This window comes from Dermacentor variabilis, chromosome 7 (assembly GCF_050947875.1).
Source record: "Dermacentor variabilis isolate Ectoservices chromosome 7, ASM5094787v1, whole genome shotgun sequence".
NCBI lineage: Eukaryota > Metazoa > Arthropoda > Arachnida > Ixodida > Ixodidae > Dermacentor > Dermacentor variabilis.
This window is the reverse complement of record NC_134574.1, coordinates 153,176,163-153,197,423: the sequence shown is the minus strand read 5'-3', so window position 1 is coordinate 153,197,423 and position 21,261 is coordinate 153,176,163. Positions and strand designations below refer to the sequence as shown.

The following is a 21,261-nucleotide window of genomic DNA, read 5'->3' as shown; positions in this document are numbered from 1 at the left end:
CCTTTAGCATTCTGCTTAAGTAGGCAAAATATGTTATGCTAACAAAAAAATCAAAGCTGTTTCTTTACACAAGCTAAGAATATTGGCATGAATTTAATACTGAGCCATTGTTACTAACACCAGGAGGGCTTGTGCAAAACCTCAGCTTGCAGCAGCTTGCAGGTACATATGCATGCCAGCAACCTTGCTGCTCTTCCTGTGTCACTTTAGGCTTTCTTGCAGTGTGGGCTATCTTCAGCTATTCATTACAAAATGCCTTTCACACAAAGGGACACACACAAGTGCTGCCTCTCTTCATTGTCTCTTGTGTGCACTTCAGTCTGAAACGTGGCGAGACCAACTTGCCTATAATAAAGTCCTGTTACTTGTGACTTCATCAAAGAGGAAAAAAACAAAAAAAGAGGATGGCAGATCAAACGCAGTTTGATGAAGGCAGACCGGCCACCCCCCTGATACCTCTGGCTATTTGCATTTCCTCCCCACCCCCCCCAGCCAAGAACTGTTACCAAGCAAGTTTATGTCATCAGCACGATGCAGTTGTTAAAAGTCTAGCATTTATACTGTGCAGTTCTTGTATCTTGCACAATATTTTTTGCCAGTTTTTGCGTTGGCTGATTGTGTGCCAACTAACCTAGCACTTAGCCTTGTTCCTGCACATGAAGAGAGAGGTTCTCTTACCACATAAGGTTAGAACTGTTTCTCATATGCCAGTACAATTCTTCAATGTTCCTTCAAGATGTATCTTTTTTTTCTGTTTGAGTTTGTAGGTGCAGCAATCACAGGAATGTAGAGACCAGAATGTTTTACTCTTGTACCTATGCTTGCAGCAAGCGTACCTAATCTCGTCCCCCATCACCCCGACTTGCTCAGGGGCTGCGGTATCGTGATGGGGCAGCTGATGACAAAGCGATCACGAGTTAACCCTGGTGGCAAGCGTGCGATAAGAAAAGGCCAAGCACTATCACAGCCATTCGTCCCGTCAGTTCTCGCAGCCGCAGCAAAACATGACTGCCACCTACAAGTGCTACAGATTATGGTCTATACCAGGGGTGGCCAGGCATGCATATGCAAAGAGACATAAAAAATAATCTCTTTAGTCAAGAGCCACAGTAGAAAAAGAGCCAAGGCAATTTTTTTTTTTTTTCAGCCAACAAAGCTGCTGGTCACAGTGAATGCCATTCATGCAGCAATTGCTCAGTGTGCCTCCGCAATTGTGCTTAGCCATTCGTGAAGCCAGCAACTTGAAGTTTGGCTGTCTATGTGCGTGTCACTTCTAGAACATAAAGAAAGCTGGTCTTTAGAGATGGAAATATGGGGGAGAAGGGGGCACAGAAGCCAGAGAGTTGCAAGCCACACTTGTACCTGTGAGTAGCCGCAGTTTGGCCACCCGTGGTTTATACGGTGAAGAGAAATGTTTTTTCAGTGACCGAAGAAAGAACAAAACCCACCGGCACCACCATTGAGTGTGGCATTCTCCTTCGCCCAAGAGCTGGCATGCTCGCACACTTCTCGGGCCTCCCGCTGAGACAGCTGCCTCAGGCATGCCACGGCTGCCCTCCTCAGCAACAGGTGTGGGCAGTTGAGGGCACTCTGGGGAAGTGAAAGAATTTTGCTTCTCAGTTTAGCACAAACTCCTTTAGACGTTTTGCACTTTGCTGAAAAGAAAGCGCAAATCGACAGAGTCATTTTTTACTTCTTTTAGTATCCTCAGTGAGAGCTTTGAAGTTTGATACAGAGAAGTGGCTGTCACTGACACAAATATGGTTGTTTTTAAGGTAACTGCAGTCTGCAAGTAGTAATGTAGCTTAAAGGGATAGTAAAGGAAAATATTAGGTCAAGCTAGATTGAAAGATTAGGCTTCTGTGGTAATGGCCTGGTCATTCGTAGCAAGGACAAAGCTTTTGTAAGTGACAAGAATAATGAAAATGGAAAACCCTAGTGGTATCACCTGTTATGGACTATGGTACCTTTTATGTGACATCAGCAGTGGAGATTATGTCAACTCGCCATCTTTGCACAAGCGGTTCAAATTGAGGTGCAGTAACGGGACCTTCAGTGGCAATTTTTATGTAATAAAGTACTAATACAGTTACATAGTAATAATTTGAACTCGAAGGTGCCTGAAAATTTGTTGGAATTGAACGAAGATTGAATAAAGGAAACTCCTTGAATGGAGGACTTGCGTGCAGTACCAAATTAAACAGTGCATGTGCACTGAGCTAACACATGAGTAACGAGTTACGAAAGTGTGGCTTCACGAAAACGTAGCATGTGCTGCCGTGAAGCAGCACCTCAAGGCAAAATTTGCATGCAACCTGCATGGCAAATTTAAAATTTTTGGAATTTTCGGTGCGCCAAAGCACAATACTTGCAACGGGAGATGGGAGCACCAGCCGGAGCACAGCTGCACTGCTGGGTTGGAGACGGTTTCACATGAATTCGCACTGCTGAGAGCATGAATGACAGCGCGATAAGTTCAAAATTAACCATCGCAAATGCTTACACATTCAAATTACCAGGCCTTTGCGCTCATTGAATTGCAGACAATTTTGACAGGACCACAGTGTCCGCTCGTTTAAACTGGGAGTTCTAATCAAGTGGCTTCTAATTAATGAGATTCCACTGTAGTATACAGACGCACAGAAAATGATAATAGACATCTAGATGAATAATCTATTGATGTAGCTCAATATGTTCCTTTAATATTGATGTAGATCAATATGTTCCTTTAATGACCACTGCTCAAATGAAAGATTTATTTATCACCACATTTAAATTTTTGGGAGACTAAATGAGATGTAGCAATGCGAGTTCAAGAGCTCATATAGCTCATATTGTAGGCCAATGAAAATTTTATCTTCACCACACAACTACTACTTATTTGTTGCAATTCGAAAATACACACAAAGAGAGCAGGCACTCCATAACAAGTTGCTGCATCTTCTTAATTAAACAAGAGAGAGAGAAAGTTACTTATACAAGTGGCCCTGAAACTTAATACCAAGCTCGCACAAGCAGGCATTTCTAGTAATGAAAACCGCTGGGCCTTCTGATTGCATCGCAGTTCCTTGCGATGAGCACAAATGTTCAGAGTGAAGTTATTGCTATCTAATCCAACTTTGACCCTAAAGATATGTTTCAAGTTGTCCCAGTTGCCAGTGAGTTGACAACACATCGCAGTCATGACACGTGGGAAAGCACCTACACAGAGCACAGGGACGAGGGACGACAGGTTGACGTGGCGAGGTGCAAACATGTGCAGCTGCTGCAGACAGGAAATGGCTTCAGTCTGCACCAATGCGTCGCCGTGGTCCTGCATGATGCTGCAGGCGACCAGTAGGGAAGACCGAGCTGTGCTGATGGAGTTGGTGTTGCCTGCGTGCAGAAGGAGCACAGAGTCAGCACCGAGTTAAATTCACCGAGTTTCCACCGAGTTGAATGCACAAGGCGTGGCGCCCTTGAATGAGAGGGGTATGATACCAGGCATTCCATGGACATTGCCTCCATCTGGACTTTTCAGATAACCATGAAAATACTAAAATTGAGGTGCATTATAAGAAAAAGAAAGAAAAAAAGAAAAAAAGAAAAGAAATGCAAGTGTAAATGACAGAATGAACATGATAGATGTCAAGCATGATTTTGTGGGGTACAGTTTTGTTCACCATATAACAAACCCCAATGATAAATATTTGCTTGCAGAGCTTTGCTCCGAGCAAACTAATACTGAAAGGAATGAAGACCTCCACAGCTCCTGTTACGACAGTCAAACATTGTCTAATGATGTTGCATCTGACATAAACATAATTTCGTTATACCTACATTTGTTATAAGCACATACATTCCATTATACGCTGATATCAGAAAAAAAATTTTAGAAGTACTTTATTAGATATGATAATTATATCAACATTCACTATATTGAGGTGTGACTGTACATGTTGACAGAGATAAGTGCAGAAATAAACAGAGGAAGGCCATTACGTTGACAGAAACTTGTATTTTATTTCCAAAAACAGGAGAAAACTAATTCGAGGTTTCACGAGCCAACAACATGACATGATTATGAAGCATGCTGTAGTGGGGGACCCCAGATTAATTTTGACCACCTGGGGTTCTTTATTGTGCACCCAATGCACGGGTCATGGGCATTTCGCCATCGAAATGCAGCTGCTGTTTCCAGAATATGATCCCGCAACTTCATGCTTAGCAGCGCTACATCATAGCTGCAAAGGCACTGCGGCTGTTTAGAAGTGGTGCAACACTTTGCTGAGTGACAGCAGAATAAAATGATGCTGCAGTGGATATTTTGTTAATCACGTGGTGTTAGAATCGCTTAGACGTTTCACTGAGCTTTGGCCTTTCCTGTTCTGGCCATGCCAAAGCCACTACGCCACCACAACGGGTCAAATAAAGGAGACAATGAACTAATCAAGACAAGACTGATGAACGTCCACTGCACAAGTGAACGTAATGAAGTCAGACTGGGGGTAATCCCCGAGATAAATATAGTACCAGTGAACAGACCTTGCAGTTCAGGGCCGATCGTGGTGATCACAGCCGAGAGGCACTTCCCAATGCACTGGTGCACGTCAACATGAGTGGGCGGCATGCTCAGCAGCAATTTGAGTGCCAGCGACAGCGTTGGCTCCACGTAGCTGCGGAACATGGGCCCTCCGGAGTCCGCAATGAGGCCCAGGGCATGCAATGCCCAGACCTGCAAACACATGTGATGGTCCAATATTCCAACCAAAGAAACAGTTCAGGCTAGATGGTATGTCATAATAGTTTCCAACTGCTTTATTTTGGGTTTATTGCTCTCTTTTATACACATTGTACGTGTTGGAACGATAAGAAATCACTTAAGATGGCCCAAAGTGCATGAACATTCAAGAAAGCTGGCTCCTTTGTAGATTGTAGATAATAATACAAAAACAATGCTCACACATTCGTCACCTGAGTTGAGTATAATCTTTGCCACTCTAATTATCTTGCGTGTTAGTTGCTCTTGGCGTACTGTCACTGGCAGTTCGTCAATGTTGTGGCTGCAAATTTAGAGAGTACCTACTGCATGACATAATTGAACTGGTAAAGATATACTCACTTTACGAGACAAATGTGTAAGTACTGCTTTCATACCACTACTACTTACCAAGGAACTGACCTTGAACTCTAATGCCTGAGTGTCACCTTCAGTGTGATGTCACGGCTGTGTTACATTGACTGTGCGCAGCATATCCAATATAAAGTGTACAAAGATCGAAATGATGAGTGTGGAGATAGTGCCACATGTTGTCCTCCTATGTCATAATCTTCGCTGCACTACTCAGCTGGCGATGTGCAATGTTTTATGTGCACCAGCACCAGATAACAGAACCAACGAGCTGCAGACCAGTTTTGATTCACAGTTACATTTCAGTCAGTGGTGAACATATGTGGCGTGTCCAGTCATCTGTGAGCACGTTATGCATTTAGAAATGCCAGAGAAGTTGGTTATGGTACATAAACAATGTCGATGTTACATGGAGGCAAGGCCAGAATGCAAAGGTGCAGGTGATGCTACAAAGCCCTACCTGAACCACGGGGGCATTCATGTCCTGTGCCAAAGCAAGCAGGATGCTGACGCTCGTGTTGAGATGCTGGCCAGAGCCCATGCCGCCGACGTAGCGGTGCAGGCAGCCAAGTGCCAGGGAGTGCCCCGTGCGTGACACAGCGTCTCGGGCAGTCTTGAGCCTGCAGCACGAGCCCTTCTCTCCTCATCGCACTGGCAGAATCGCAGTGCACAGAACGCCCCATAATGTCAGAACTCTCGTAGACTAACGTGCTTGCTCGTGTGAGGCCCGCGCTTACTTATTCTTTTTCTGATTTTTTGCAGGGTGTAGGGCTCGCACGAGGCAGGCTTATGGCCGCCTCGAGAACACTACACCCTGTGTCTCACCCCACTCAAGGTTTCTCACCGAAGCCTCTAACTGCACTCAGACTGCTATGCACGACAACGCAACCAGTGGCGACCCACTATCAACATTTCTTTTTCTTTATTTTTTTCTTTTTAATTTGAATGTTTCAGTGTCCTCCTAAAGCTGGTCTTCCTCTGTGCCATCCTAAACTTCAAATCAGTAGCTTCAAACCACAAGGGTACAGTGTTTCTGGCAGTAATAATAAGTGTCATCATGCAAGAAGAAAGCAGAAATGTAGGTAATAATAAGAGTTAACAGTTCTTTACTCAACATCAGCGGATGTTAGGAGTGCAGACAAAAAGCCAAAAGTAAATGGTTTGATGGGGTTCTGCACCCCCCATGGCAAATGGTGCCGGCTCAACACAGCTCGTTTTGTGTTCTCCACAGCTGCTCCCTGTAAAACGGGCCCTCGGCTAACTGCCCTCTGCACTGACCTGTCGAAGCTGTCCTGAGCCATCTCGGCCACGAAGCGGCCATCCCCGACCACTTGGGCCATGCGGCCCAGAGCTTCTCCGGCAGCACAGCGTAGGATTGGATTTGGATGGCTCAGAGCGCCCTGCAGCGAGACCAGAGCAGCCAATGCTTCACTCTCAGCAACAACGCCAGGAGAAGTGAACTTGGATCCTCCTTTTCTACAAGAACAATGAATTTCTGGGATTATAAGAATCGAAAGCTTTGAAGAAAAAAGAAAAGCTAGGGGTTTTTAACTTTCATATGCATGAGAGAGAATTCGCTGATTTCTGTAATCCTGCACTAAGTCACTTATTCTCATCCTAAGCAAACATTGCAGTGAATTTTTTTGCCAGACACTGTTCCTAAGCAAATCACTGTGTACTTTCCTCATTTTATTTGCACCATTCACAAATATAAGCTCCACTACTTTTTCTTCTCGTTCAATCTGGCGTAAACCTTTTCGTTAAGTTTGGTAACCATGCTTAGAAAATAAATTAAAGGTTAACAGCATGACATAAAAAAAAAATTATGACTTTTTTTGTCCAGTTCTCAAAAGCACTGTGTTATGAACTGAATGGAGGAGCGTTTGTTACCACTTAGTTTCAGCTTACATGGATAAGTCCAACTGCTGCCTTGCGAACGTCTTCACCGCCAAGCGATGTCTTTGCTTCGGCCAGTGCCTGCACAGGTTTACCAAAATGACTGCTTAGTACTAGCATCTTGTGGCCATGTGAGAAAGAAAAAAAAAACATTTAATGAGAAACCACACTGATTGATTGATTGATTGACTGACTGAATGAATAAATGTTTCATTTATTGGATAGCTGTTTGGCCTAATACAGGTAATGTGGAAGGGGAAAAGTAACTGTCATAATTGTGCTTGACAGGGTTTTCATCGAGCCACTTTGCCCGTCTCCTCAGAGATGGCACTACCAATCAGCCAAGTTGTTTGGCTTCTCTTTGTGCTACGCTTATACTGAATGCATGGGGAATGCGGGAGATGGAAATTCAAGACGATGGGCAAAATGTGAACAAGGTGAAAGCAGGAGCCAACGTTTCGACAAGTGGACTTGTCTTCTTCAAGGCGAAGACATTGTTCATCGCCTTGAAGAAGACAAGTCCACTTGTCGAAACGTTGGCTCCTGCTTTCTCCTTGTTCACGTTTTGCTCACTGCTTATACTGAATAGTATTGCATGCAACAAAGGACCCCCCAGTGTAATGTGCTCTTCTGGCTAGGCTTCCATCTTGTTTGTACTCAAGTTTTGTACAGGGTGTCTATATGTGTAGGCTCTTTTCCATTAGTACCATGTTTATTTATGTATTTAAACATATCTTTCAGGGCCCCTATATGGGGCATGAGTAGAGGGGCTTCGTACAAGTTATACAAATAAAAGTAATTTAAAAAGATAACACAAAATACATGTACAAGTAAGCAGAAATTGAAACTGAGGGAAAAACTAGGAGACAACACCCGCAAATTATACAGTACTTGCAGTACTTGTCCCCATTAAGTCCAGAATAAATCAGAATTGTTTATCTTCTGCAGGAATGTCAGGCTATTTTCAAAGTGGAAGGAACAACGGTACGGTCCATCATCCAAAGGGCAAAACTGTCACACATTCCACATTGTTAAAGCGAGCATTTTGCATTCCTTGGATGGACAATGCCCCATTTCCTTCCCTGACGAAATCTACGTTTTTCGTTCAGGAACGACTACTCAAGATTTATTCTCCGTGAAACAGGCGGATCTTTGATGCACAAATGTCATTCAACAAAATGCACAGTGAAACGAGCATAAATGAGCGGGCTGGGCCACCGGACGAGCCATTTACATTGAGCGAGGCTTCATCGTCAACACAAGGTGTGATATGTTGCTAACAGGCGCATAATTAGCTGTCAAAGGCCATGTGCAAGCTATCCCTAGTAAAATCAGACAGAGCGCGTATGCGTGGCGGCATACGCACCTTGAGTGCGCTCAGCAGCGCGGTGAAGATGTTGATCTGAACGGCCTCCTGGCGGGTGGCCTTGCTGTGGCGCACACACTCGGAGAAGTGGTCCAGCATCTGCAGACGATGCTTGAACGCCACGTGGGGGAACACCAACCCGTACAAGACCACCGACATGTCGATCACTGCCACTCCCAAGGGAAGCGGGCCCGGCAGAGCATCACCCTGTGCAATCAACTCCTGTGTCACCTCTGCAGGAGTAGCCCCCTATGTCACCTTTCTCTCACTATTCATTTCTCTATTCCCGAGCAGTGAAGGTAGGCAGGAGGCATGCAACTATATACATGTTCATGTCTGAAGGGACCATGAAGTAACACAGCTTTTAATTGAAGCCTGTGTGATTTAAATATTTCAAGAGAGCCTGAATGGCTTGCTTCATTGATATCATGCCTGACCAAATGCCTAGTAATACTTTTTCACTCAATGGCTTGTTGTTAAGTGATGTTAACAACGGGGTCAAGCAACAAGTATGTGTTCCACTGTCTCTGGTGCTCTGCAGGTATTGCAGCCTGATGAGTCTGTCCGTTGGATTGAGAGCAGCAAGTAGTGCACATAGTAGTGGCTATAGCTGGTATTTGAGAAAGAGAGAGAGAGAAAGAAAAGAGATGACACATCATTGGGCAAAGCATTACGCATGTTGGTGAAGGGTCGTGGCTTGCAGGACGCCAGGAATAATGAAAAGGCCAGAAATGACTTACAGAGAGCAATGAGCTGGTTTTGGTTTTTCATGACACTGGTGGTTCAGATGCTTTTGAAAAGCTTTTGCAGTGGGAGGTCCATGATGTGGTGCCTTTCACACTCTAAACATTCTGCAACTTCCTACTTCATTAGAGAGGTGTTACGTGGCTGATATGGTAGTCAATAAAAAAAAGTGTTAAGGCAGGCTAGATTGGTGGGTTATGCCTCTGAAACGGCAATTAAGAAATAAAAATTCTGGGGTTTTGCATGCCAAAACCACGATGTGATTATACGCCGTAGAGGGGGGGGGCTCCACATTAGTCTTGACCACCTAGGGTTATTTAACGTGTATCCAATGCACCATACACCGGTGATTTTGCATTTCACCTCCATCGAAATGTGACTGCAGAGGCCGGGATTTGATCCCGCGCCCTCGGGCCCAGCAGTGCCAATGTCACAGCCACCGTGCCGCCATGGCAGGTTGAAATGGCAATTCAGTTATCGTTACACAAAGCAAACATATTGCACGTCAGAAGGTGACTTGGTGGTGAGAGGTGGGCGTTGACATCACCTCCAGATTCCCAAGGCACCAAATACCTAGGTACCAGGCTTTACATACCAAATATAAACAATAGCTGTTCTACTCAACCCATACTCCATCAGCAATCAACCATCTTTTTGCTCACCTTTGACGTGAACCGACATTATTATTGCGTGCCCAAAATTTACTGTAATTTATGGTGTACTCAAAGAGATGCACCATCACCTTTGAAGCTTCAATTGCACATAGTGTGCCGACGTTATTCAGCTATTTGGAGTCAACAAAGAAATGCCTGAAAAAATATTGACATGGGTCACCTGCTTGCGAAGCCAAAGTGACAAACATTTCGCACTTGAGGGAGTGAACAAGACTTGTTTTTAAAGGGACACTAAAGGCAAATATCAAGTCAAGCTAAAGTGATAGATTAGTGCTTGAGAATCTCTAAGGCATCAATATTATCATAAACAGAGCCTTAATAATCGAGAAATTCAGGTAAATGCAGGACATGATTAGAGACATTGCAAAAAACATCATTATATTGTATTATAAGACGAAATAAAATTTTATTTTGAGAAAGAAGAACTCATTGAAATTACCCTTGACAACGACGCGGGTGGTAGAAAGGTTTTGTTTTTGCTTGACTCCACACCCATGCTTTCGCGTTTCAGTAGTTCTGTTTTCGCATGGTGCTGTGCTGGTTTTGCTGGCTCACTAAACTCGCACGAACTGCAAGTATCAGAGAATTCAACTTCCATGTGACGTCGCGGGATGCCCAAACGGTCCACACCGCTTGACCAAAAGGCAGATGCAGCGGCGAGTCCACCGTTCTGTCTTGGCTCAGTATTGTCGTCTGTCGGGGGCTGTTTTACTCACTGATGGCAACAAAGCATGGTGACGGCGTATGCAATGTCACCACTCCCCCGGTTACGTGGCGGGAGATTTGAATTTCAAAAAAGGTATTGGGACCCTTCAGGTGCAATTTTCTCATGAACTAAGTCTCTTCTTGGCACGAAGCAAGCGTTGCGAAGTTTCTGGAATGGTATTTAAACAATCCACGTCGACTTAGTATTAGCCTTTAGTGTCCCTTTAACATTTAATGTAATTCACTTACAGTTGACTCATGATTATACAAAAACAAGTCTTAAACATTGGCTCCCCCGACGTGTTTTCAATGCATTTTTATTTTTAAAACTGACCGATTCAAAGAAAGCTTTCAGTTCAGTCCAACTTCTTGAATTCCTTGGACAGACAGGCACAGTCAAAAATAATTCATGAGCGTACATTCATAATGCACTAGTAGCCAAAGTGTGCCCACATTTGATACTTAAGTTGCTGAACATGTTTTGCAGTTGCCACTACGAGCAGGCGCTGCCAGCACAGTCATGTGTTCCTGGCTCTGACATGCAGGATATGCAAGCATGGTGCATTTCTCTATTCCCTGTGCCATGAAAACCAGCCGTGGCCAGCTACCTTCAATGTTGTATGGGCACAACTTATATTGTGTAATGCTTATAACGTAACCACTTATAGTACAGGACCAGATATAACGCGATGTTTTCTGACTCCCTCTTACACTCCCAAAGAAATTAATGCACACACATTATGCATTCCAGTAATAGTGCAGCCGTACATGACGAGACACTGGTTATAATGTGGGTGCTGGAAAATCTCGCCAAAAAGCAAGGCAGTGGGCACGTTTCTCAAGGCGATGTGCTAGCAGTGGACGGGAGAGCGACTAGGGCAATCCAGAGTATGCAGAGGACACGCAGAGCAAACAAAAAAAGAAAAAAAAAATTAACAATACAGTGTGCCTGCCTCAGCGACAGCGCGCTCTACCAGAATGTATGGACTCTGTATGTTACGCAGTACAAGGTGCTTTGCAGAAGTGGACATGTGGAAGTTGCCTAGGCGATGAGGTAAGCCCATTCTTGCGGCCTCTGAGATCAAGCTTATGCACACGGAATGATCTCAGAGGCCATGCCCTGCTGTGGTCGCTTGTCGGCAGCCTGCACTCAGCGCCAAACTCCGCACCGGATGTCTATGTGTTGTCGCTCTTCGGTTTATTTAGTTTGTGTGCAGAAAGTAAGTACTTTTTCTCTTTTGCATTCTTTTTCCATGTTTGCCTGCTTCATGTGACGACCGTCTGTAAATGCTGGTCCTCGGGTGGTAAACTTTCACCATTCACAAATTAAAAAGAATGCAACCATCCAAGTCGCATGCTTCGATTGTCGGATACACACGGCCTGCTTGGCTTACATGTATTGCACCTGCTGGCTTTGAAGATTTTTTGTTTATGGTGCAGCACCACTTGTAATGCGGATATTCGAGACTCTGCCGACTTACGTTATAAGCGATCTACGCTGTATATCTGCTGGTATATTAACCCATAATTCTGCTTTCATGAAATGTTATTAACCAGTTTTAGATACTAATTCAAATAAAGACCCCAGAAGTTTGAATTAATATGAGTCAACTGTAAATGAATGCATTCGTGTCACGAAATCATGAAAACTACGGCATGCAGTGGTGGGTGAAGAGTGTACCTTGTTAAGCGACCTATACAGTGCAGTGGTGTCATGCTCCAAAGCCCCTGATCCCGAAGCACTATTCGGCTGCAACTGCAAGGTAAAAACACAAGAGGTGAGCTGAGAATCAGAAAAAGAAAGGCAAGAAAAGAAAACTACTCGCACATGCATCTTTGCCTCATCCGGCAGTGTAATAACTGTGCCCTCTGACAACTTATCACGTAACATCACAGACAGATAAAAAGAATGCACTAACACCCCAAATGATACCGCAATGATGTATTACCTAGTAATCTGTTCCTATTGGAACAAAAAGGAGAAACCAACTGTCAACAGACATTAACCGCAACAAAGCAGAAATACACTCTGATAAGCATCCAAGAAACAATGATAAAACATGAGCACATACCACATTTACACATTTGGCCAAATGCTACAAGCTAAATGGTCCGACAGCAATAACAACAAAACGCACTGACATTTAGCTCAAGTTGCAGGATGCACAGTATGATGAGGAGCTGCACTTAGATTTTAAAAAAAAGAAGAAAAAAAAACATGAATGCACATGACACCAGGCCATGAGAAAACAACCAAGCACTTTCTCAGTTAATTATGGTTATCACGAAGCAGCACCATCATTCGCTGCTGTCAGGAGGCACAGGGCAAACAACAAAATGCTTTTCTACAACAAGGTTTGCGACGTTATGTGCAAAAAAGCCTGTTCAGCATGCATGGCACGTGCAACAACAACAACACAGCATCCACGTCGCTTGCGCAATGCAGGGAACCACATGCTGTCCCAGTGGGCCGGACAGCGACTAGCAGGAGCGCGCCTGGCGAGCAATCGGCCAATACTCACAAAGGACTTGTCCGACTTCCTGTGGGGTTCCATCTACAAAGTTTTATTCAATTGGTCAAACTCTTCCCAGTGGTATTAGCGTTACAACACATGTACCTGCTCAACACAGCCGTTTGCCTCCTGGAGTCACATGATTCAGCTTAGCAAGTTTAGGTAAGCAGTACAGATCTTTACAAACTACAGTGGAACCTTGATTACACAACTTTCTTGGGGCCATGTGGAAACGTTGTATAATCCAAGCCACAAAAATTATATCTGTGATACATAGTTCTGTGCGACAGAGTTGCAAGGAGCCTCAATTTTAATTTATAGGCTAATACCCTGGAGGACTCCGAAACCAATGCCGGGAAAAAAAGCAAATGCGAAAACAATGCTGCAGTGCAGTTGTCAATCACACTTTGCTGGAGGGATTTAGCATACCGTGCCCGGCGATCAGTGCCTGCTAGAATGCTAAAACGTTTTTTTTCTCACCTACAGACATATTCGACACAAGCTGCGTTTCTTCCGGCAGCTAATCGGTTCGATTTCTGCACATGCTATCGCATTTTCCAAAAGCGTTGAGGCAGTATTCCTGGGTGATCATTTTCACAGGTGGTTTCACTTTTGCGAGATGGGGGAACTGACAGTGTTTTTGGCACTGTGTGAAGACAGCGAGCTTGGGACAGTGCCAAAAATGCTGTCGGCCTTATACATGGACGCATTCGGTGACAGCAGCAGGTATTGCCAAGAGAAAACATCAAGAATGAGAAAGTGCAATGAGATGGCAATGAAGGCGCTGCTGAGAAGACACATGGAGGTGCCTGGGTGGGCAGTCAACACAAAAAATGATGAGAGAGAGAAAGCGCAATCAGATTTAAACGAATGGACAAAGACAAGTGGCAGTTGAGCGATGTGAAGAGAGGGAAGAGAAATGAACAATGAGAGGGCAGGGAATGAGAGGGAAGGAAAAAAAAAAGACTAAGAGGGAGCCCGGAAAGCAGTCAGAACTTTCTGCATGCGAAGGTGCGCTCTTCCCCTACAGACAGAGGGGATGGTGGCACGAGGAAGCTGCTTGAGGCTGGTGGCACTTCTCATGTGTCTGTTGTTGGGTTCGCTGCGTCGCGCGGGTTGTCACATGCCTACAGTATGCGACGGGACATACGTAACCTCACATAATATTTAAGGTTTTTAATGGATTGTCTCTATGAGGAGTTCGCCGGGACGGCACTGATCCGTCATAAGAACTGGGATGTCATAAATTCGTGGGAGGCGTAACCGGGGTTCCATTGTAGCTGGAGGCAACGGTGCAGTTTTAAGAGTACAAACTTGTCTGCCTATGGATACCAAGTAGTCGACAATCACAATCACTCAAATTCTTTGTCTGCAGGATACAGCAATTCATGTTTGCTGTTTGTGCTTTACTTACGGGTATAGCAGGTGAAGTCGAAGAGTAAACATTCTGAAAAGTAATCATCTAGCTTAGTCATCTTTCTTCAGAATTATTTACCAGCTTCAAACATTCTGTCTCCTGAAGTTGCTTTATCCATCTGGTGCTTACAAACAGTTCTCTAAAAATCACATTTGCAAAAGCATTTTTTTTTAAAGTTTCACATATATTTAATTCTTAACGTGTAATTCTTGTGAGTACAGTATGGCAAAAGTTTCGAGGATACTTCACAATTGACACGATGTGGCAAACGGCCTTGTTACAAGATGCATGTCATGTGCCGAAGTTAAGGTACACTGTTCTACTGAGACAACTGAAAGTGTCCCCGACCACTGTATCTCTCAATGTTTGACACTTTGGAGCAAAACAAAGTTCTGCAGGGACCCTAGCATGAAGCCTAATGATAGCATGTCCAGGTTTTGTGTCGTAGCGTCAAAACTTTTGACAAGATTGTGCCATGCATCATGTGCACAAGTGCCTGTGAAGTTAAGAAAGAGGTGCATCACTGAATATGTGAACCTAAACTGCAATACAAAACGAAAAAGTTCTATGAGAAAGCCAGAAAAAAAAAAATTATGGGTATAAGCAAGTGCAAGAACAAGCAGGTCAATTCAGTCAACCTCCGATTTTTCGGACACCCTAGGGGCCACAAGAACGCATGAAAATCGGGGAGTCTGAAAAAGTGAATGCATGCCTTTTATTACCCCTAAGGGCTCAAAATCCCCACAGGGACATCTGTAATAGATATAAAGGCCTGCCACTAAGCTTGTTATGCGTGTCGGTGCTTGTAACGTGATGGGAGACGGCAGACACAAGTGTGCATAATTAAGGGCCACATACTGTGCCACGTAACGGCGGCCCCCTTCAACTTTTGATATGCTTCACCGCAATACATCGCGTATGCTTCACTGCGTAACCCCGCTGTGTTGCGGCGAAGCTGACTTTAGGGAACCGGCATTGCGCCAACGCTTGCCGTGTTTTCTGCAACTTGAAGAAATCGGCGAGGACGACAAAGGTGGAGCCGGCGCCGTTGCTGACAGTGGCGAATTCTTTCAATGAAAAACAAAAGCTAGGTAGCGAAAGTCGAAGTAGCTGGGCGTAGCTCTGCTGCTGTGGTGGCCAGAGGAGCTGCATGCGGGAGTGCTGGTTCGATGCTGCGACATAATCAAAACGGCGGCGGTGAAGGTTTCGATTAATGCCGTTTCAAACCTGCGGTCACCGCAAAGAGTGCGGAATATCCGACGGCGAAGGGTTTCAGCATGCGAAATTTCACATGTTCTTATACATTGACCCTATGGGGTACATGGCTGTGCTGCAAAGGCGTCCAAATTATCGGGCATGTCCGAAAAATCGGGCGGCTGTACTAAGTTTAATGAATTGGCGAGAAATCTGTCAACAATGAGCCAGCAGCAAATGAATGGGTAAGTAAATAGTGAAGTCCTAGTGGTGGCAAAATGTGTATGCAGTCAAAGGAACACACGAACAGGAAGAGCAAACATTACTAGGGTGGTTGCTTGGGCTAGTTGGTAATTCATGATCAAAAATAACGTACAGCGCGAAGGACAAGGACAGCGATAGACGACATACACAGCGCTGACTTCCAACAATATTGTATTGCGTTGCCACATCGTGTGTATATATACAAGAAGAGGCATGCGCAGAGAATGTACGACAGTCACATGGGGTGTTCTAACAGCAAGTCATCGAACTAATAACACGATTACCTGAAAAAAAATAAAAAATATAAATAAAAATATAAACAGATAGAAATCGTAATGCCCATATTTTTATTTATATATTTTATTTTTTTCAGGTAATCGTGTTATTAGTTCAATGACTTGCTGTTAGAACACCCCATGTGACTGTCGTACATTTTCTGCGCATGCCTCTTCTTGTATATATACACACGATGTGGCAACGCAATACAATATTGTTGGAAGTCAGCGCTGTGTATGTCGTCTATCGCTGTCCTTGTCCTTCGTGCTGTACATTATTTTTGAGCAAACATTAAATATGAACAGGGAGGGAGACAAGGTAAACTTTTAGACCCTGTTCTCAAGAAGCTCAGCTAATATCTGTTATTGTTTTTGTTTCAATTTGAGTTAATTTTGCCAGACCCCCCCAATCGTTCTGGACCTGGACTTGCCCAATAATGTGCTGTCACTCATAGAAGCTGGCAAACCTGCTGGAACACTCCAAGGTTCCTAGGAAGCCAGAAACATCAGGATGTTGGCTGTACACCACTAAGTGTTCAATACAACTTATTTTACGGCTTTTCTCTTCCGTGTTTGGTCAAATGCAAAACCACCGTGTGTGGGGGCTAGGCTAATTCCTGCATCTTTCCCAAGCAATCAAAAGTGCTGTCAAATGCTGCCGGACACTTGGCGCATGAACAGATGTGCAGAAGCTCTGCCCCCTGTAGCTTCTCCGTCATTGCAACAATAAAGTTTTCCACGAGTACTATAGTTATAATGCAAGACCCTATTCCGACAGTCAGTCCTTCTAAGGAATGTCATCCCACCTGGTCCTCGATGGCCTTGTGGTCAGTCTCCTGGAGCCAGGAGCCCAAGATGACGCTGTCGTCTGAGTGGCACAGGCTGCGCAGCAGTGACGTCGTCGTGTTGGCCTGGTTCTCTGTCAACGTGAACTCGGCCACCAGCAGCCGCAGCAGGTTGTTGTAGCTGCCTGCAAGCGGGACACGACAGGCTGGACACACCGCCAAACTGGACGACTACATGACAAAACGAAAGCGGAACACCCTCCGAAGATGTCTTTGTTCGTGACACATGCTACAAAAAGACGCTTCGTGAGTTGAGTAAAAAAATAAGACTTCCACATGGAAGCTGAGAGATCCATCGATAGTTGTTCACCAACACAATTTTGATGGCCACGCTGATTTTATTTTCTAACCTGAATACGTCATCTGCAACGGCACTTCAGTTGTTGCCGAAGTTGTCAACTGGACAACATCCCAAAGTAAAAGCAAGATGCCAAATGAAACTGTGTTGCTGACACATGTTGGAAGATGCTCTGCAAATTTAGTGAAAAAGACTTGCATACGGAAGTGAGAATATCGTTGAACACTTGTTAACGAAACAATTTTCGTTAATGTACTGCTCTTATTTTGACATGATTACACTGTTTGCAACAGCACTTCTGTTATGCCAGCTGCATGTTCTACTAATCAACATTCAGCAATATTATGGTGGCAATGGCCAACAAGATGCCGTCCTCTTCACCAGCCCATAGATCAGGTTGAGCTTTCTTCCTTGAGAGATTAGGGGAGACTATTCTATATCTAATCCTACGGCACAAGACACACTGCTCAATGTTTTCCACGAAGAGGTCAGGGGTTTCTTTGTTTTAAGACAGGTCGTGTGAAAAATGCTATATCCGTACAGCAGGTTGATCATTAGCATCTGTGATTGTGTCACTTAATCAGACTAGAAGCATTACCCTCATCTTTACATGTGCTTTGAACCATAACGCTTTTATGGCCTCACTTGGTCTAAACACTACTGGTTTGATTAATACAGCACTGAATAAATGCATAAACAGACAAATTAATGAATGTATGAAGCCCAGACAAGGTGCCCACGCAAATGTGTCCAAGTTGTACGGGCAGCAACAGACAAAAAGATCAACAGGCTCACTTTCGTATGACTGTGCTGGCAGCAAGGACATGGTCTCGTAGAGGCGCAGTCGCACCATGGCGGCACTGGCCTTCAGGTGCTGGCCATATGACTTGATTGTGGGGCCAATCCTAAGCCAAGTGCAAGACAAAATAAGAGATGGAAGTCCCACAATTATTTCATTTCAATAAGTCTGATCTGATTCAGCCACTCTGCCACAGGCTATTGCGTTTAATGGTCTTCTTGACATTATTACAAACACTGCTGATTCCAAGATGTTTATAAACAAATTATGTAGTACGCTTTCTTAGTTTTCCCTAGTCCCTACATTTTCTTTCATTCCTCTTGCCTGCATTGTATGCAGTGCACCTGAACGATGAAGTGATACTTTTTTATGATGAATTTGTTTAGGCTGAAAACACTGACACAGTGATGATCTCTTCATAGTTCTTTTTTTCAAATTTTACTTTGAATTTGGTCGCCCAGAACCTAAACAAGTAAAATGTTTCAATGGTTCGTTTTTCCTTAACATGTTCATTCCAGTGTGAAGCATTACTATAATATAAGCACTGCATCCCTAGCATAACAATGACTTAACTACTGCACAATGTGCAGCTAGACAAGTCAGCCCCACGCAACAGACGAAAACAACTTTCACGTCATGTCTTACCCAGATAGCATGAGCAATGCAGACTCGACAGGAGACAATATTCTTCGCACGATGTCATCAGAAGCCAGCTCCTTACAATGTCTCAGGAAGCTTGCCATAGCTTGCAGGATGAAAAAGAAAGAATGGTTGCATTGAAATGAATCGAGAAAAGGAACCACAGTAGAGCCTTGGCTAAGTCGGATCTCATGGAACAGAAAAAAAAAAGAAGAAAAGCAGACAAATTATAAGAGTGTCAAATTATTGAGGGTATCTGAAAACACTAAATAAAAGCTTGCTACCCCAATCAACCTTTATTTACTGAATAAATTTACAATCCTTGCTTCTGTTTCACACAAAATTAGTGAAGTGGCAGTTCTCAACACTTCGTCACTGATTAGTGCTTGCAGCAAGGCCTTGTGACTTCCTTAGCAGTGCAGCCTGTTTGGCCGTGGCACAAGACCGACATATTCATTCGAGTAGACATGCTTTTCACTATTGTGCACACACCTTGATTATTTTTTTTTGCCAGTGAACTGGTTGGCAACAGATTGTCCATAAATTGTGATGTCGCGGGTTTGATGCCAGTGTGCGTGCCATGGTAGTATTGGCACATGTATGAGGCGAACTTAGTGTCACATGCAGCAGTGAATATATAAATGCACAAATGCACGTGAAGAGTTCAGGGTTTCTGTTCTTCTAATATGGTTTTCGCTGATGACTATGGCGACGCATACTGCACCGCCTTGTTTCAATTGGCCACGAGCGCTGCTTTTGCATTTTTGCATAGCACATTTGGGGCGCTCTCCGCTCTGAGAGTTGCTCGAATTAATTGGTGTGCAGTCAGATACATCCAAATTAATGAGCGTTTGATGTCACTAAATGATGCATATGCCTGCTGGGGCCAAAGGACAAGTTCAAATTATTCTATTTTTCCAAATTAATGAAGGTCGAAGTAATGATATTTTACTGTACTAAACACCGAGGTCAATAACTCAGCGAGAAAGTTGCTAAGTTTAATTAGTTCTTTGGAGCCCTAGTGACATTTTTCTTAGTGATGTAAATAGCCAGTATATTGTGCAGCTAAAATTTCTCAAGAGACCCTGCCTAAGTTCCATGCCACATCCCCATTTAATATGAAGACGGAGCAGAACACACACCGAAGAGCTTATTATGCATGAAAGCTGCCCTTCCAGGCAAAGCACAATTTTGAGATCTGATACCATAACAATAAAAGAAAAAAAAAGGGAAAAAAAGATCGGACTTATTTTTTCCTTTTCACGTTCTGACCACTGACCCACCAATGTAAAAGGTAATTCACTGCTATAGAATAGAATATAATAAGAAAACATCTGGGAACACTTAAAACATAAGGAAGACAAAATTCTGAGCAAGTGGTCACCATCGTTTAGCAACTCCTCACTAAAGAATGGAGTGCTTTGGGGCTACGATTAGTGACTCTGTTAAAAAAGAAAAACCTTACAAACACTGCTACACGCATGCCAAATGGGAATTCCCACTCACCACTTAGTGCTCCTGAACGCCCTTCAAGCGTCACCTGCCAGGTGAACGCATCCCCGCGCACTTTCTCGGACTCGAGCTCCTTGGTAGAACGGGGAAAGCAGTTCTTCCACAGAAGCAGCATTCGTGGCAGCAGACTGCGCACGACAGGCGGGCCTGGACACCAAACAAGAGCGACAGCTCACAAATTAAAGGAACACTGGCATGTATACTTTCAAAGTTGCATATATCCTACTACAAGCTTATCACACGTAAATTGTTGTGCTTAACGAATGTGAAGATCGGGAAACTTCTGAGATAGCTTAATTTATATTAAAGTTGGTTTCTAAGCACTTCACCAGGTTTCACTGATGTCTTGACGTCGTGACAGAGAGCAAAATTAGTTGACATCGCGTAGCAATAAGGCTAGGTACAATGATGTTGCTCATATAAAAAATATAATGAGTGCGCTCCACGTATCTTTTCTGTGGGAGCGCTCACATGTGGCAACTGTAGTGATTTAAACAAACGAGTATGTCATGATGTCATGATGTACCCACCCCCTAGTACAGAAACTGAACCTAGCTCATAGAAACAAGACTATCAGAGTAAATTATTTAGTGTGCTATGACGCTCGCTAGAGTTCTTTTTTTCTTTTAGGGCTGTAAAACTTGGACCTCAATTTGAAGCAAAAAGAAAAAGAAAAAAAAGAAAGAAAGAAAAGGAGAAGCCGGAAATGTCATGCTGGTCAAAAAGTATAACAAACACCAGTAGCATAACAGAGTGAATGACATGCTGACAGCATCATAGAAATCAGGCCTTACACAGAAACCTGTAATCTTTCCTCCCGTATAAGCAGCAATATTTATTTTGGGCCCATCACATAACATGCATGACATAGATGGAGAATATTTCAATGGTGAATGCAAAAAACGACGACACACAGTGAAGTGAAGGTGCACGATTAATAGCATAACTAAATGAGGTGCGCAGAGAGAGGAATAACCGTGTCATGCAGTTATTATCAAAACGACAAACCA

At 43.8% G+C, this 21,261-nt stretch overlaps 1 protein-coding gene across 4 annotated transcripts in view; it reads right to left on the bottom strand.

Annotated features, from left to right (window-relative positions):
- Positions 1-21,261, bottom strand: part of LOC142588173 (HEAT repeat-containing protein 5B) — a 65,421-nt gene that overhangs the window by 27,657 nt on the left and 16,503 nt on the right. For 3 of the 4 annotated variants that reach the window (XM_075699678.1, XM_075699680.1, XM_075699679.1), the window contains exons 12-24: positions 20,246-20,398; positions 18,746-18,845; positions 18,097-18,206; positions 16,965-17,128; positions 13,018-13,050; positions 12,177-12,251; positions 8,373-8,579; positions 7,019-7,087; positions 6,389-6,510; positions 5,571-5,730; positions 4,525-4,714; positions 3,206-3,375; positions 1,449-1,590 (exon numbers count right to left, since the gene is read on the bottom strand). In XM_075699678.1, coding sequence (XP_075555793.1) covers positions 1,449-1,590; positions 3,206-3,375; positions 4,525-4,714; positions 5,571-5,730; positions 6,389-6,510; positions 7,019-7,087; positions 8,373-8,579; positions 12,177-12,251; positions 13,018-13,050; positions 16,965-17,128; positions 18,097-18,206; positions 18,746-18,845; positions 20,246-20,398 — 1,695 coding nt within the window. The remainder of the gene's footprint in view (positions 1-1,448; positions 1,591-3,205; positions 3,376-4,524; positions 4,715-5,570; positions 5,731-6,388; positions 6,511-7,018; positions 7,088-8,372; positions 8,580-12,176; positions 12,252-13,017; positions 13,051-16,964; positions 17,129-18,096; positions 18,207-18,745; positions 18,846-20,245; positions 20,399-21,261) is intronic. The other variant, XM_075699681.1, reaches the window with a different exon arrangement.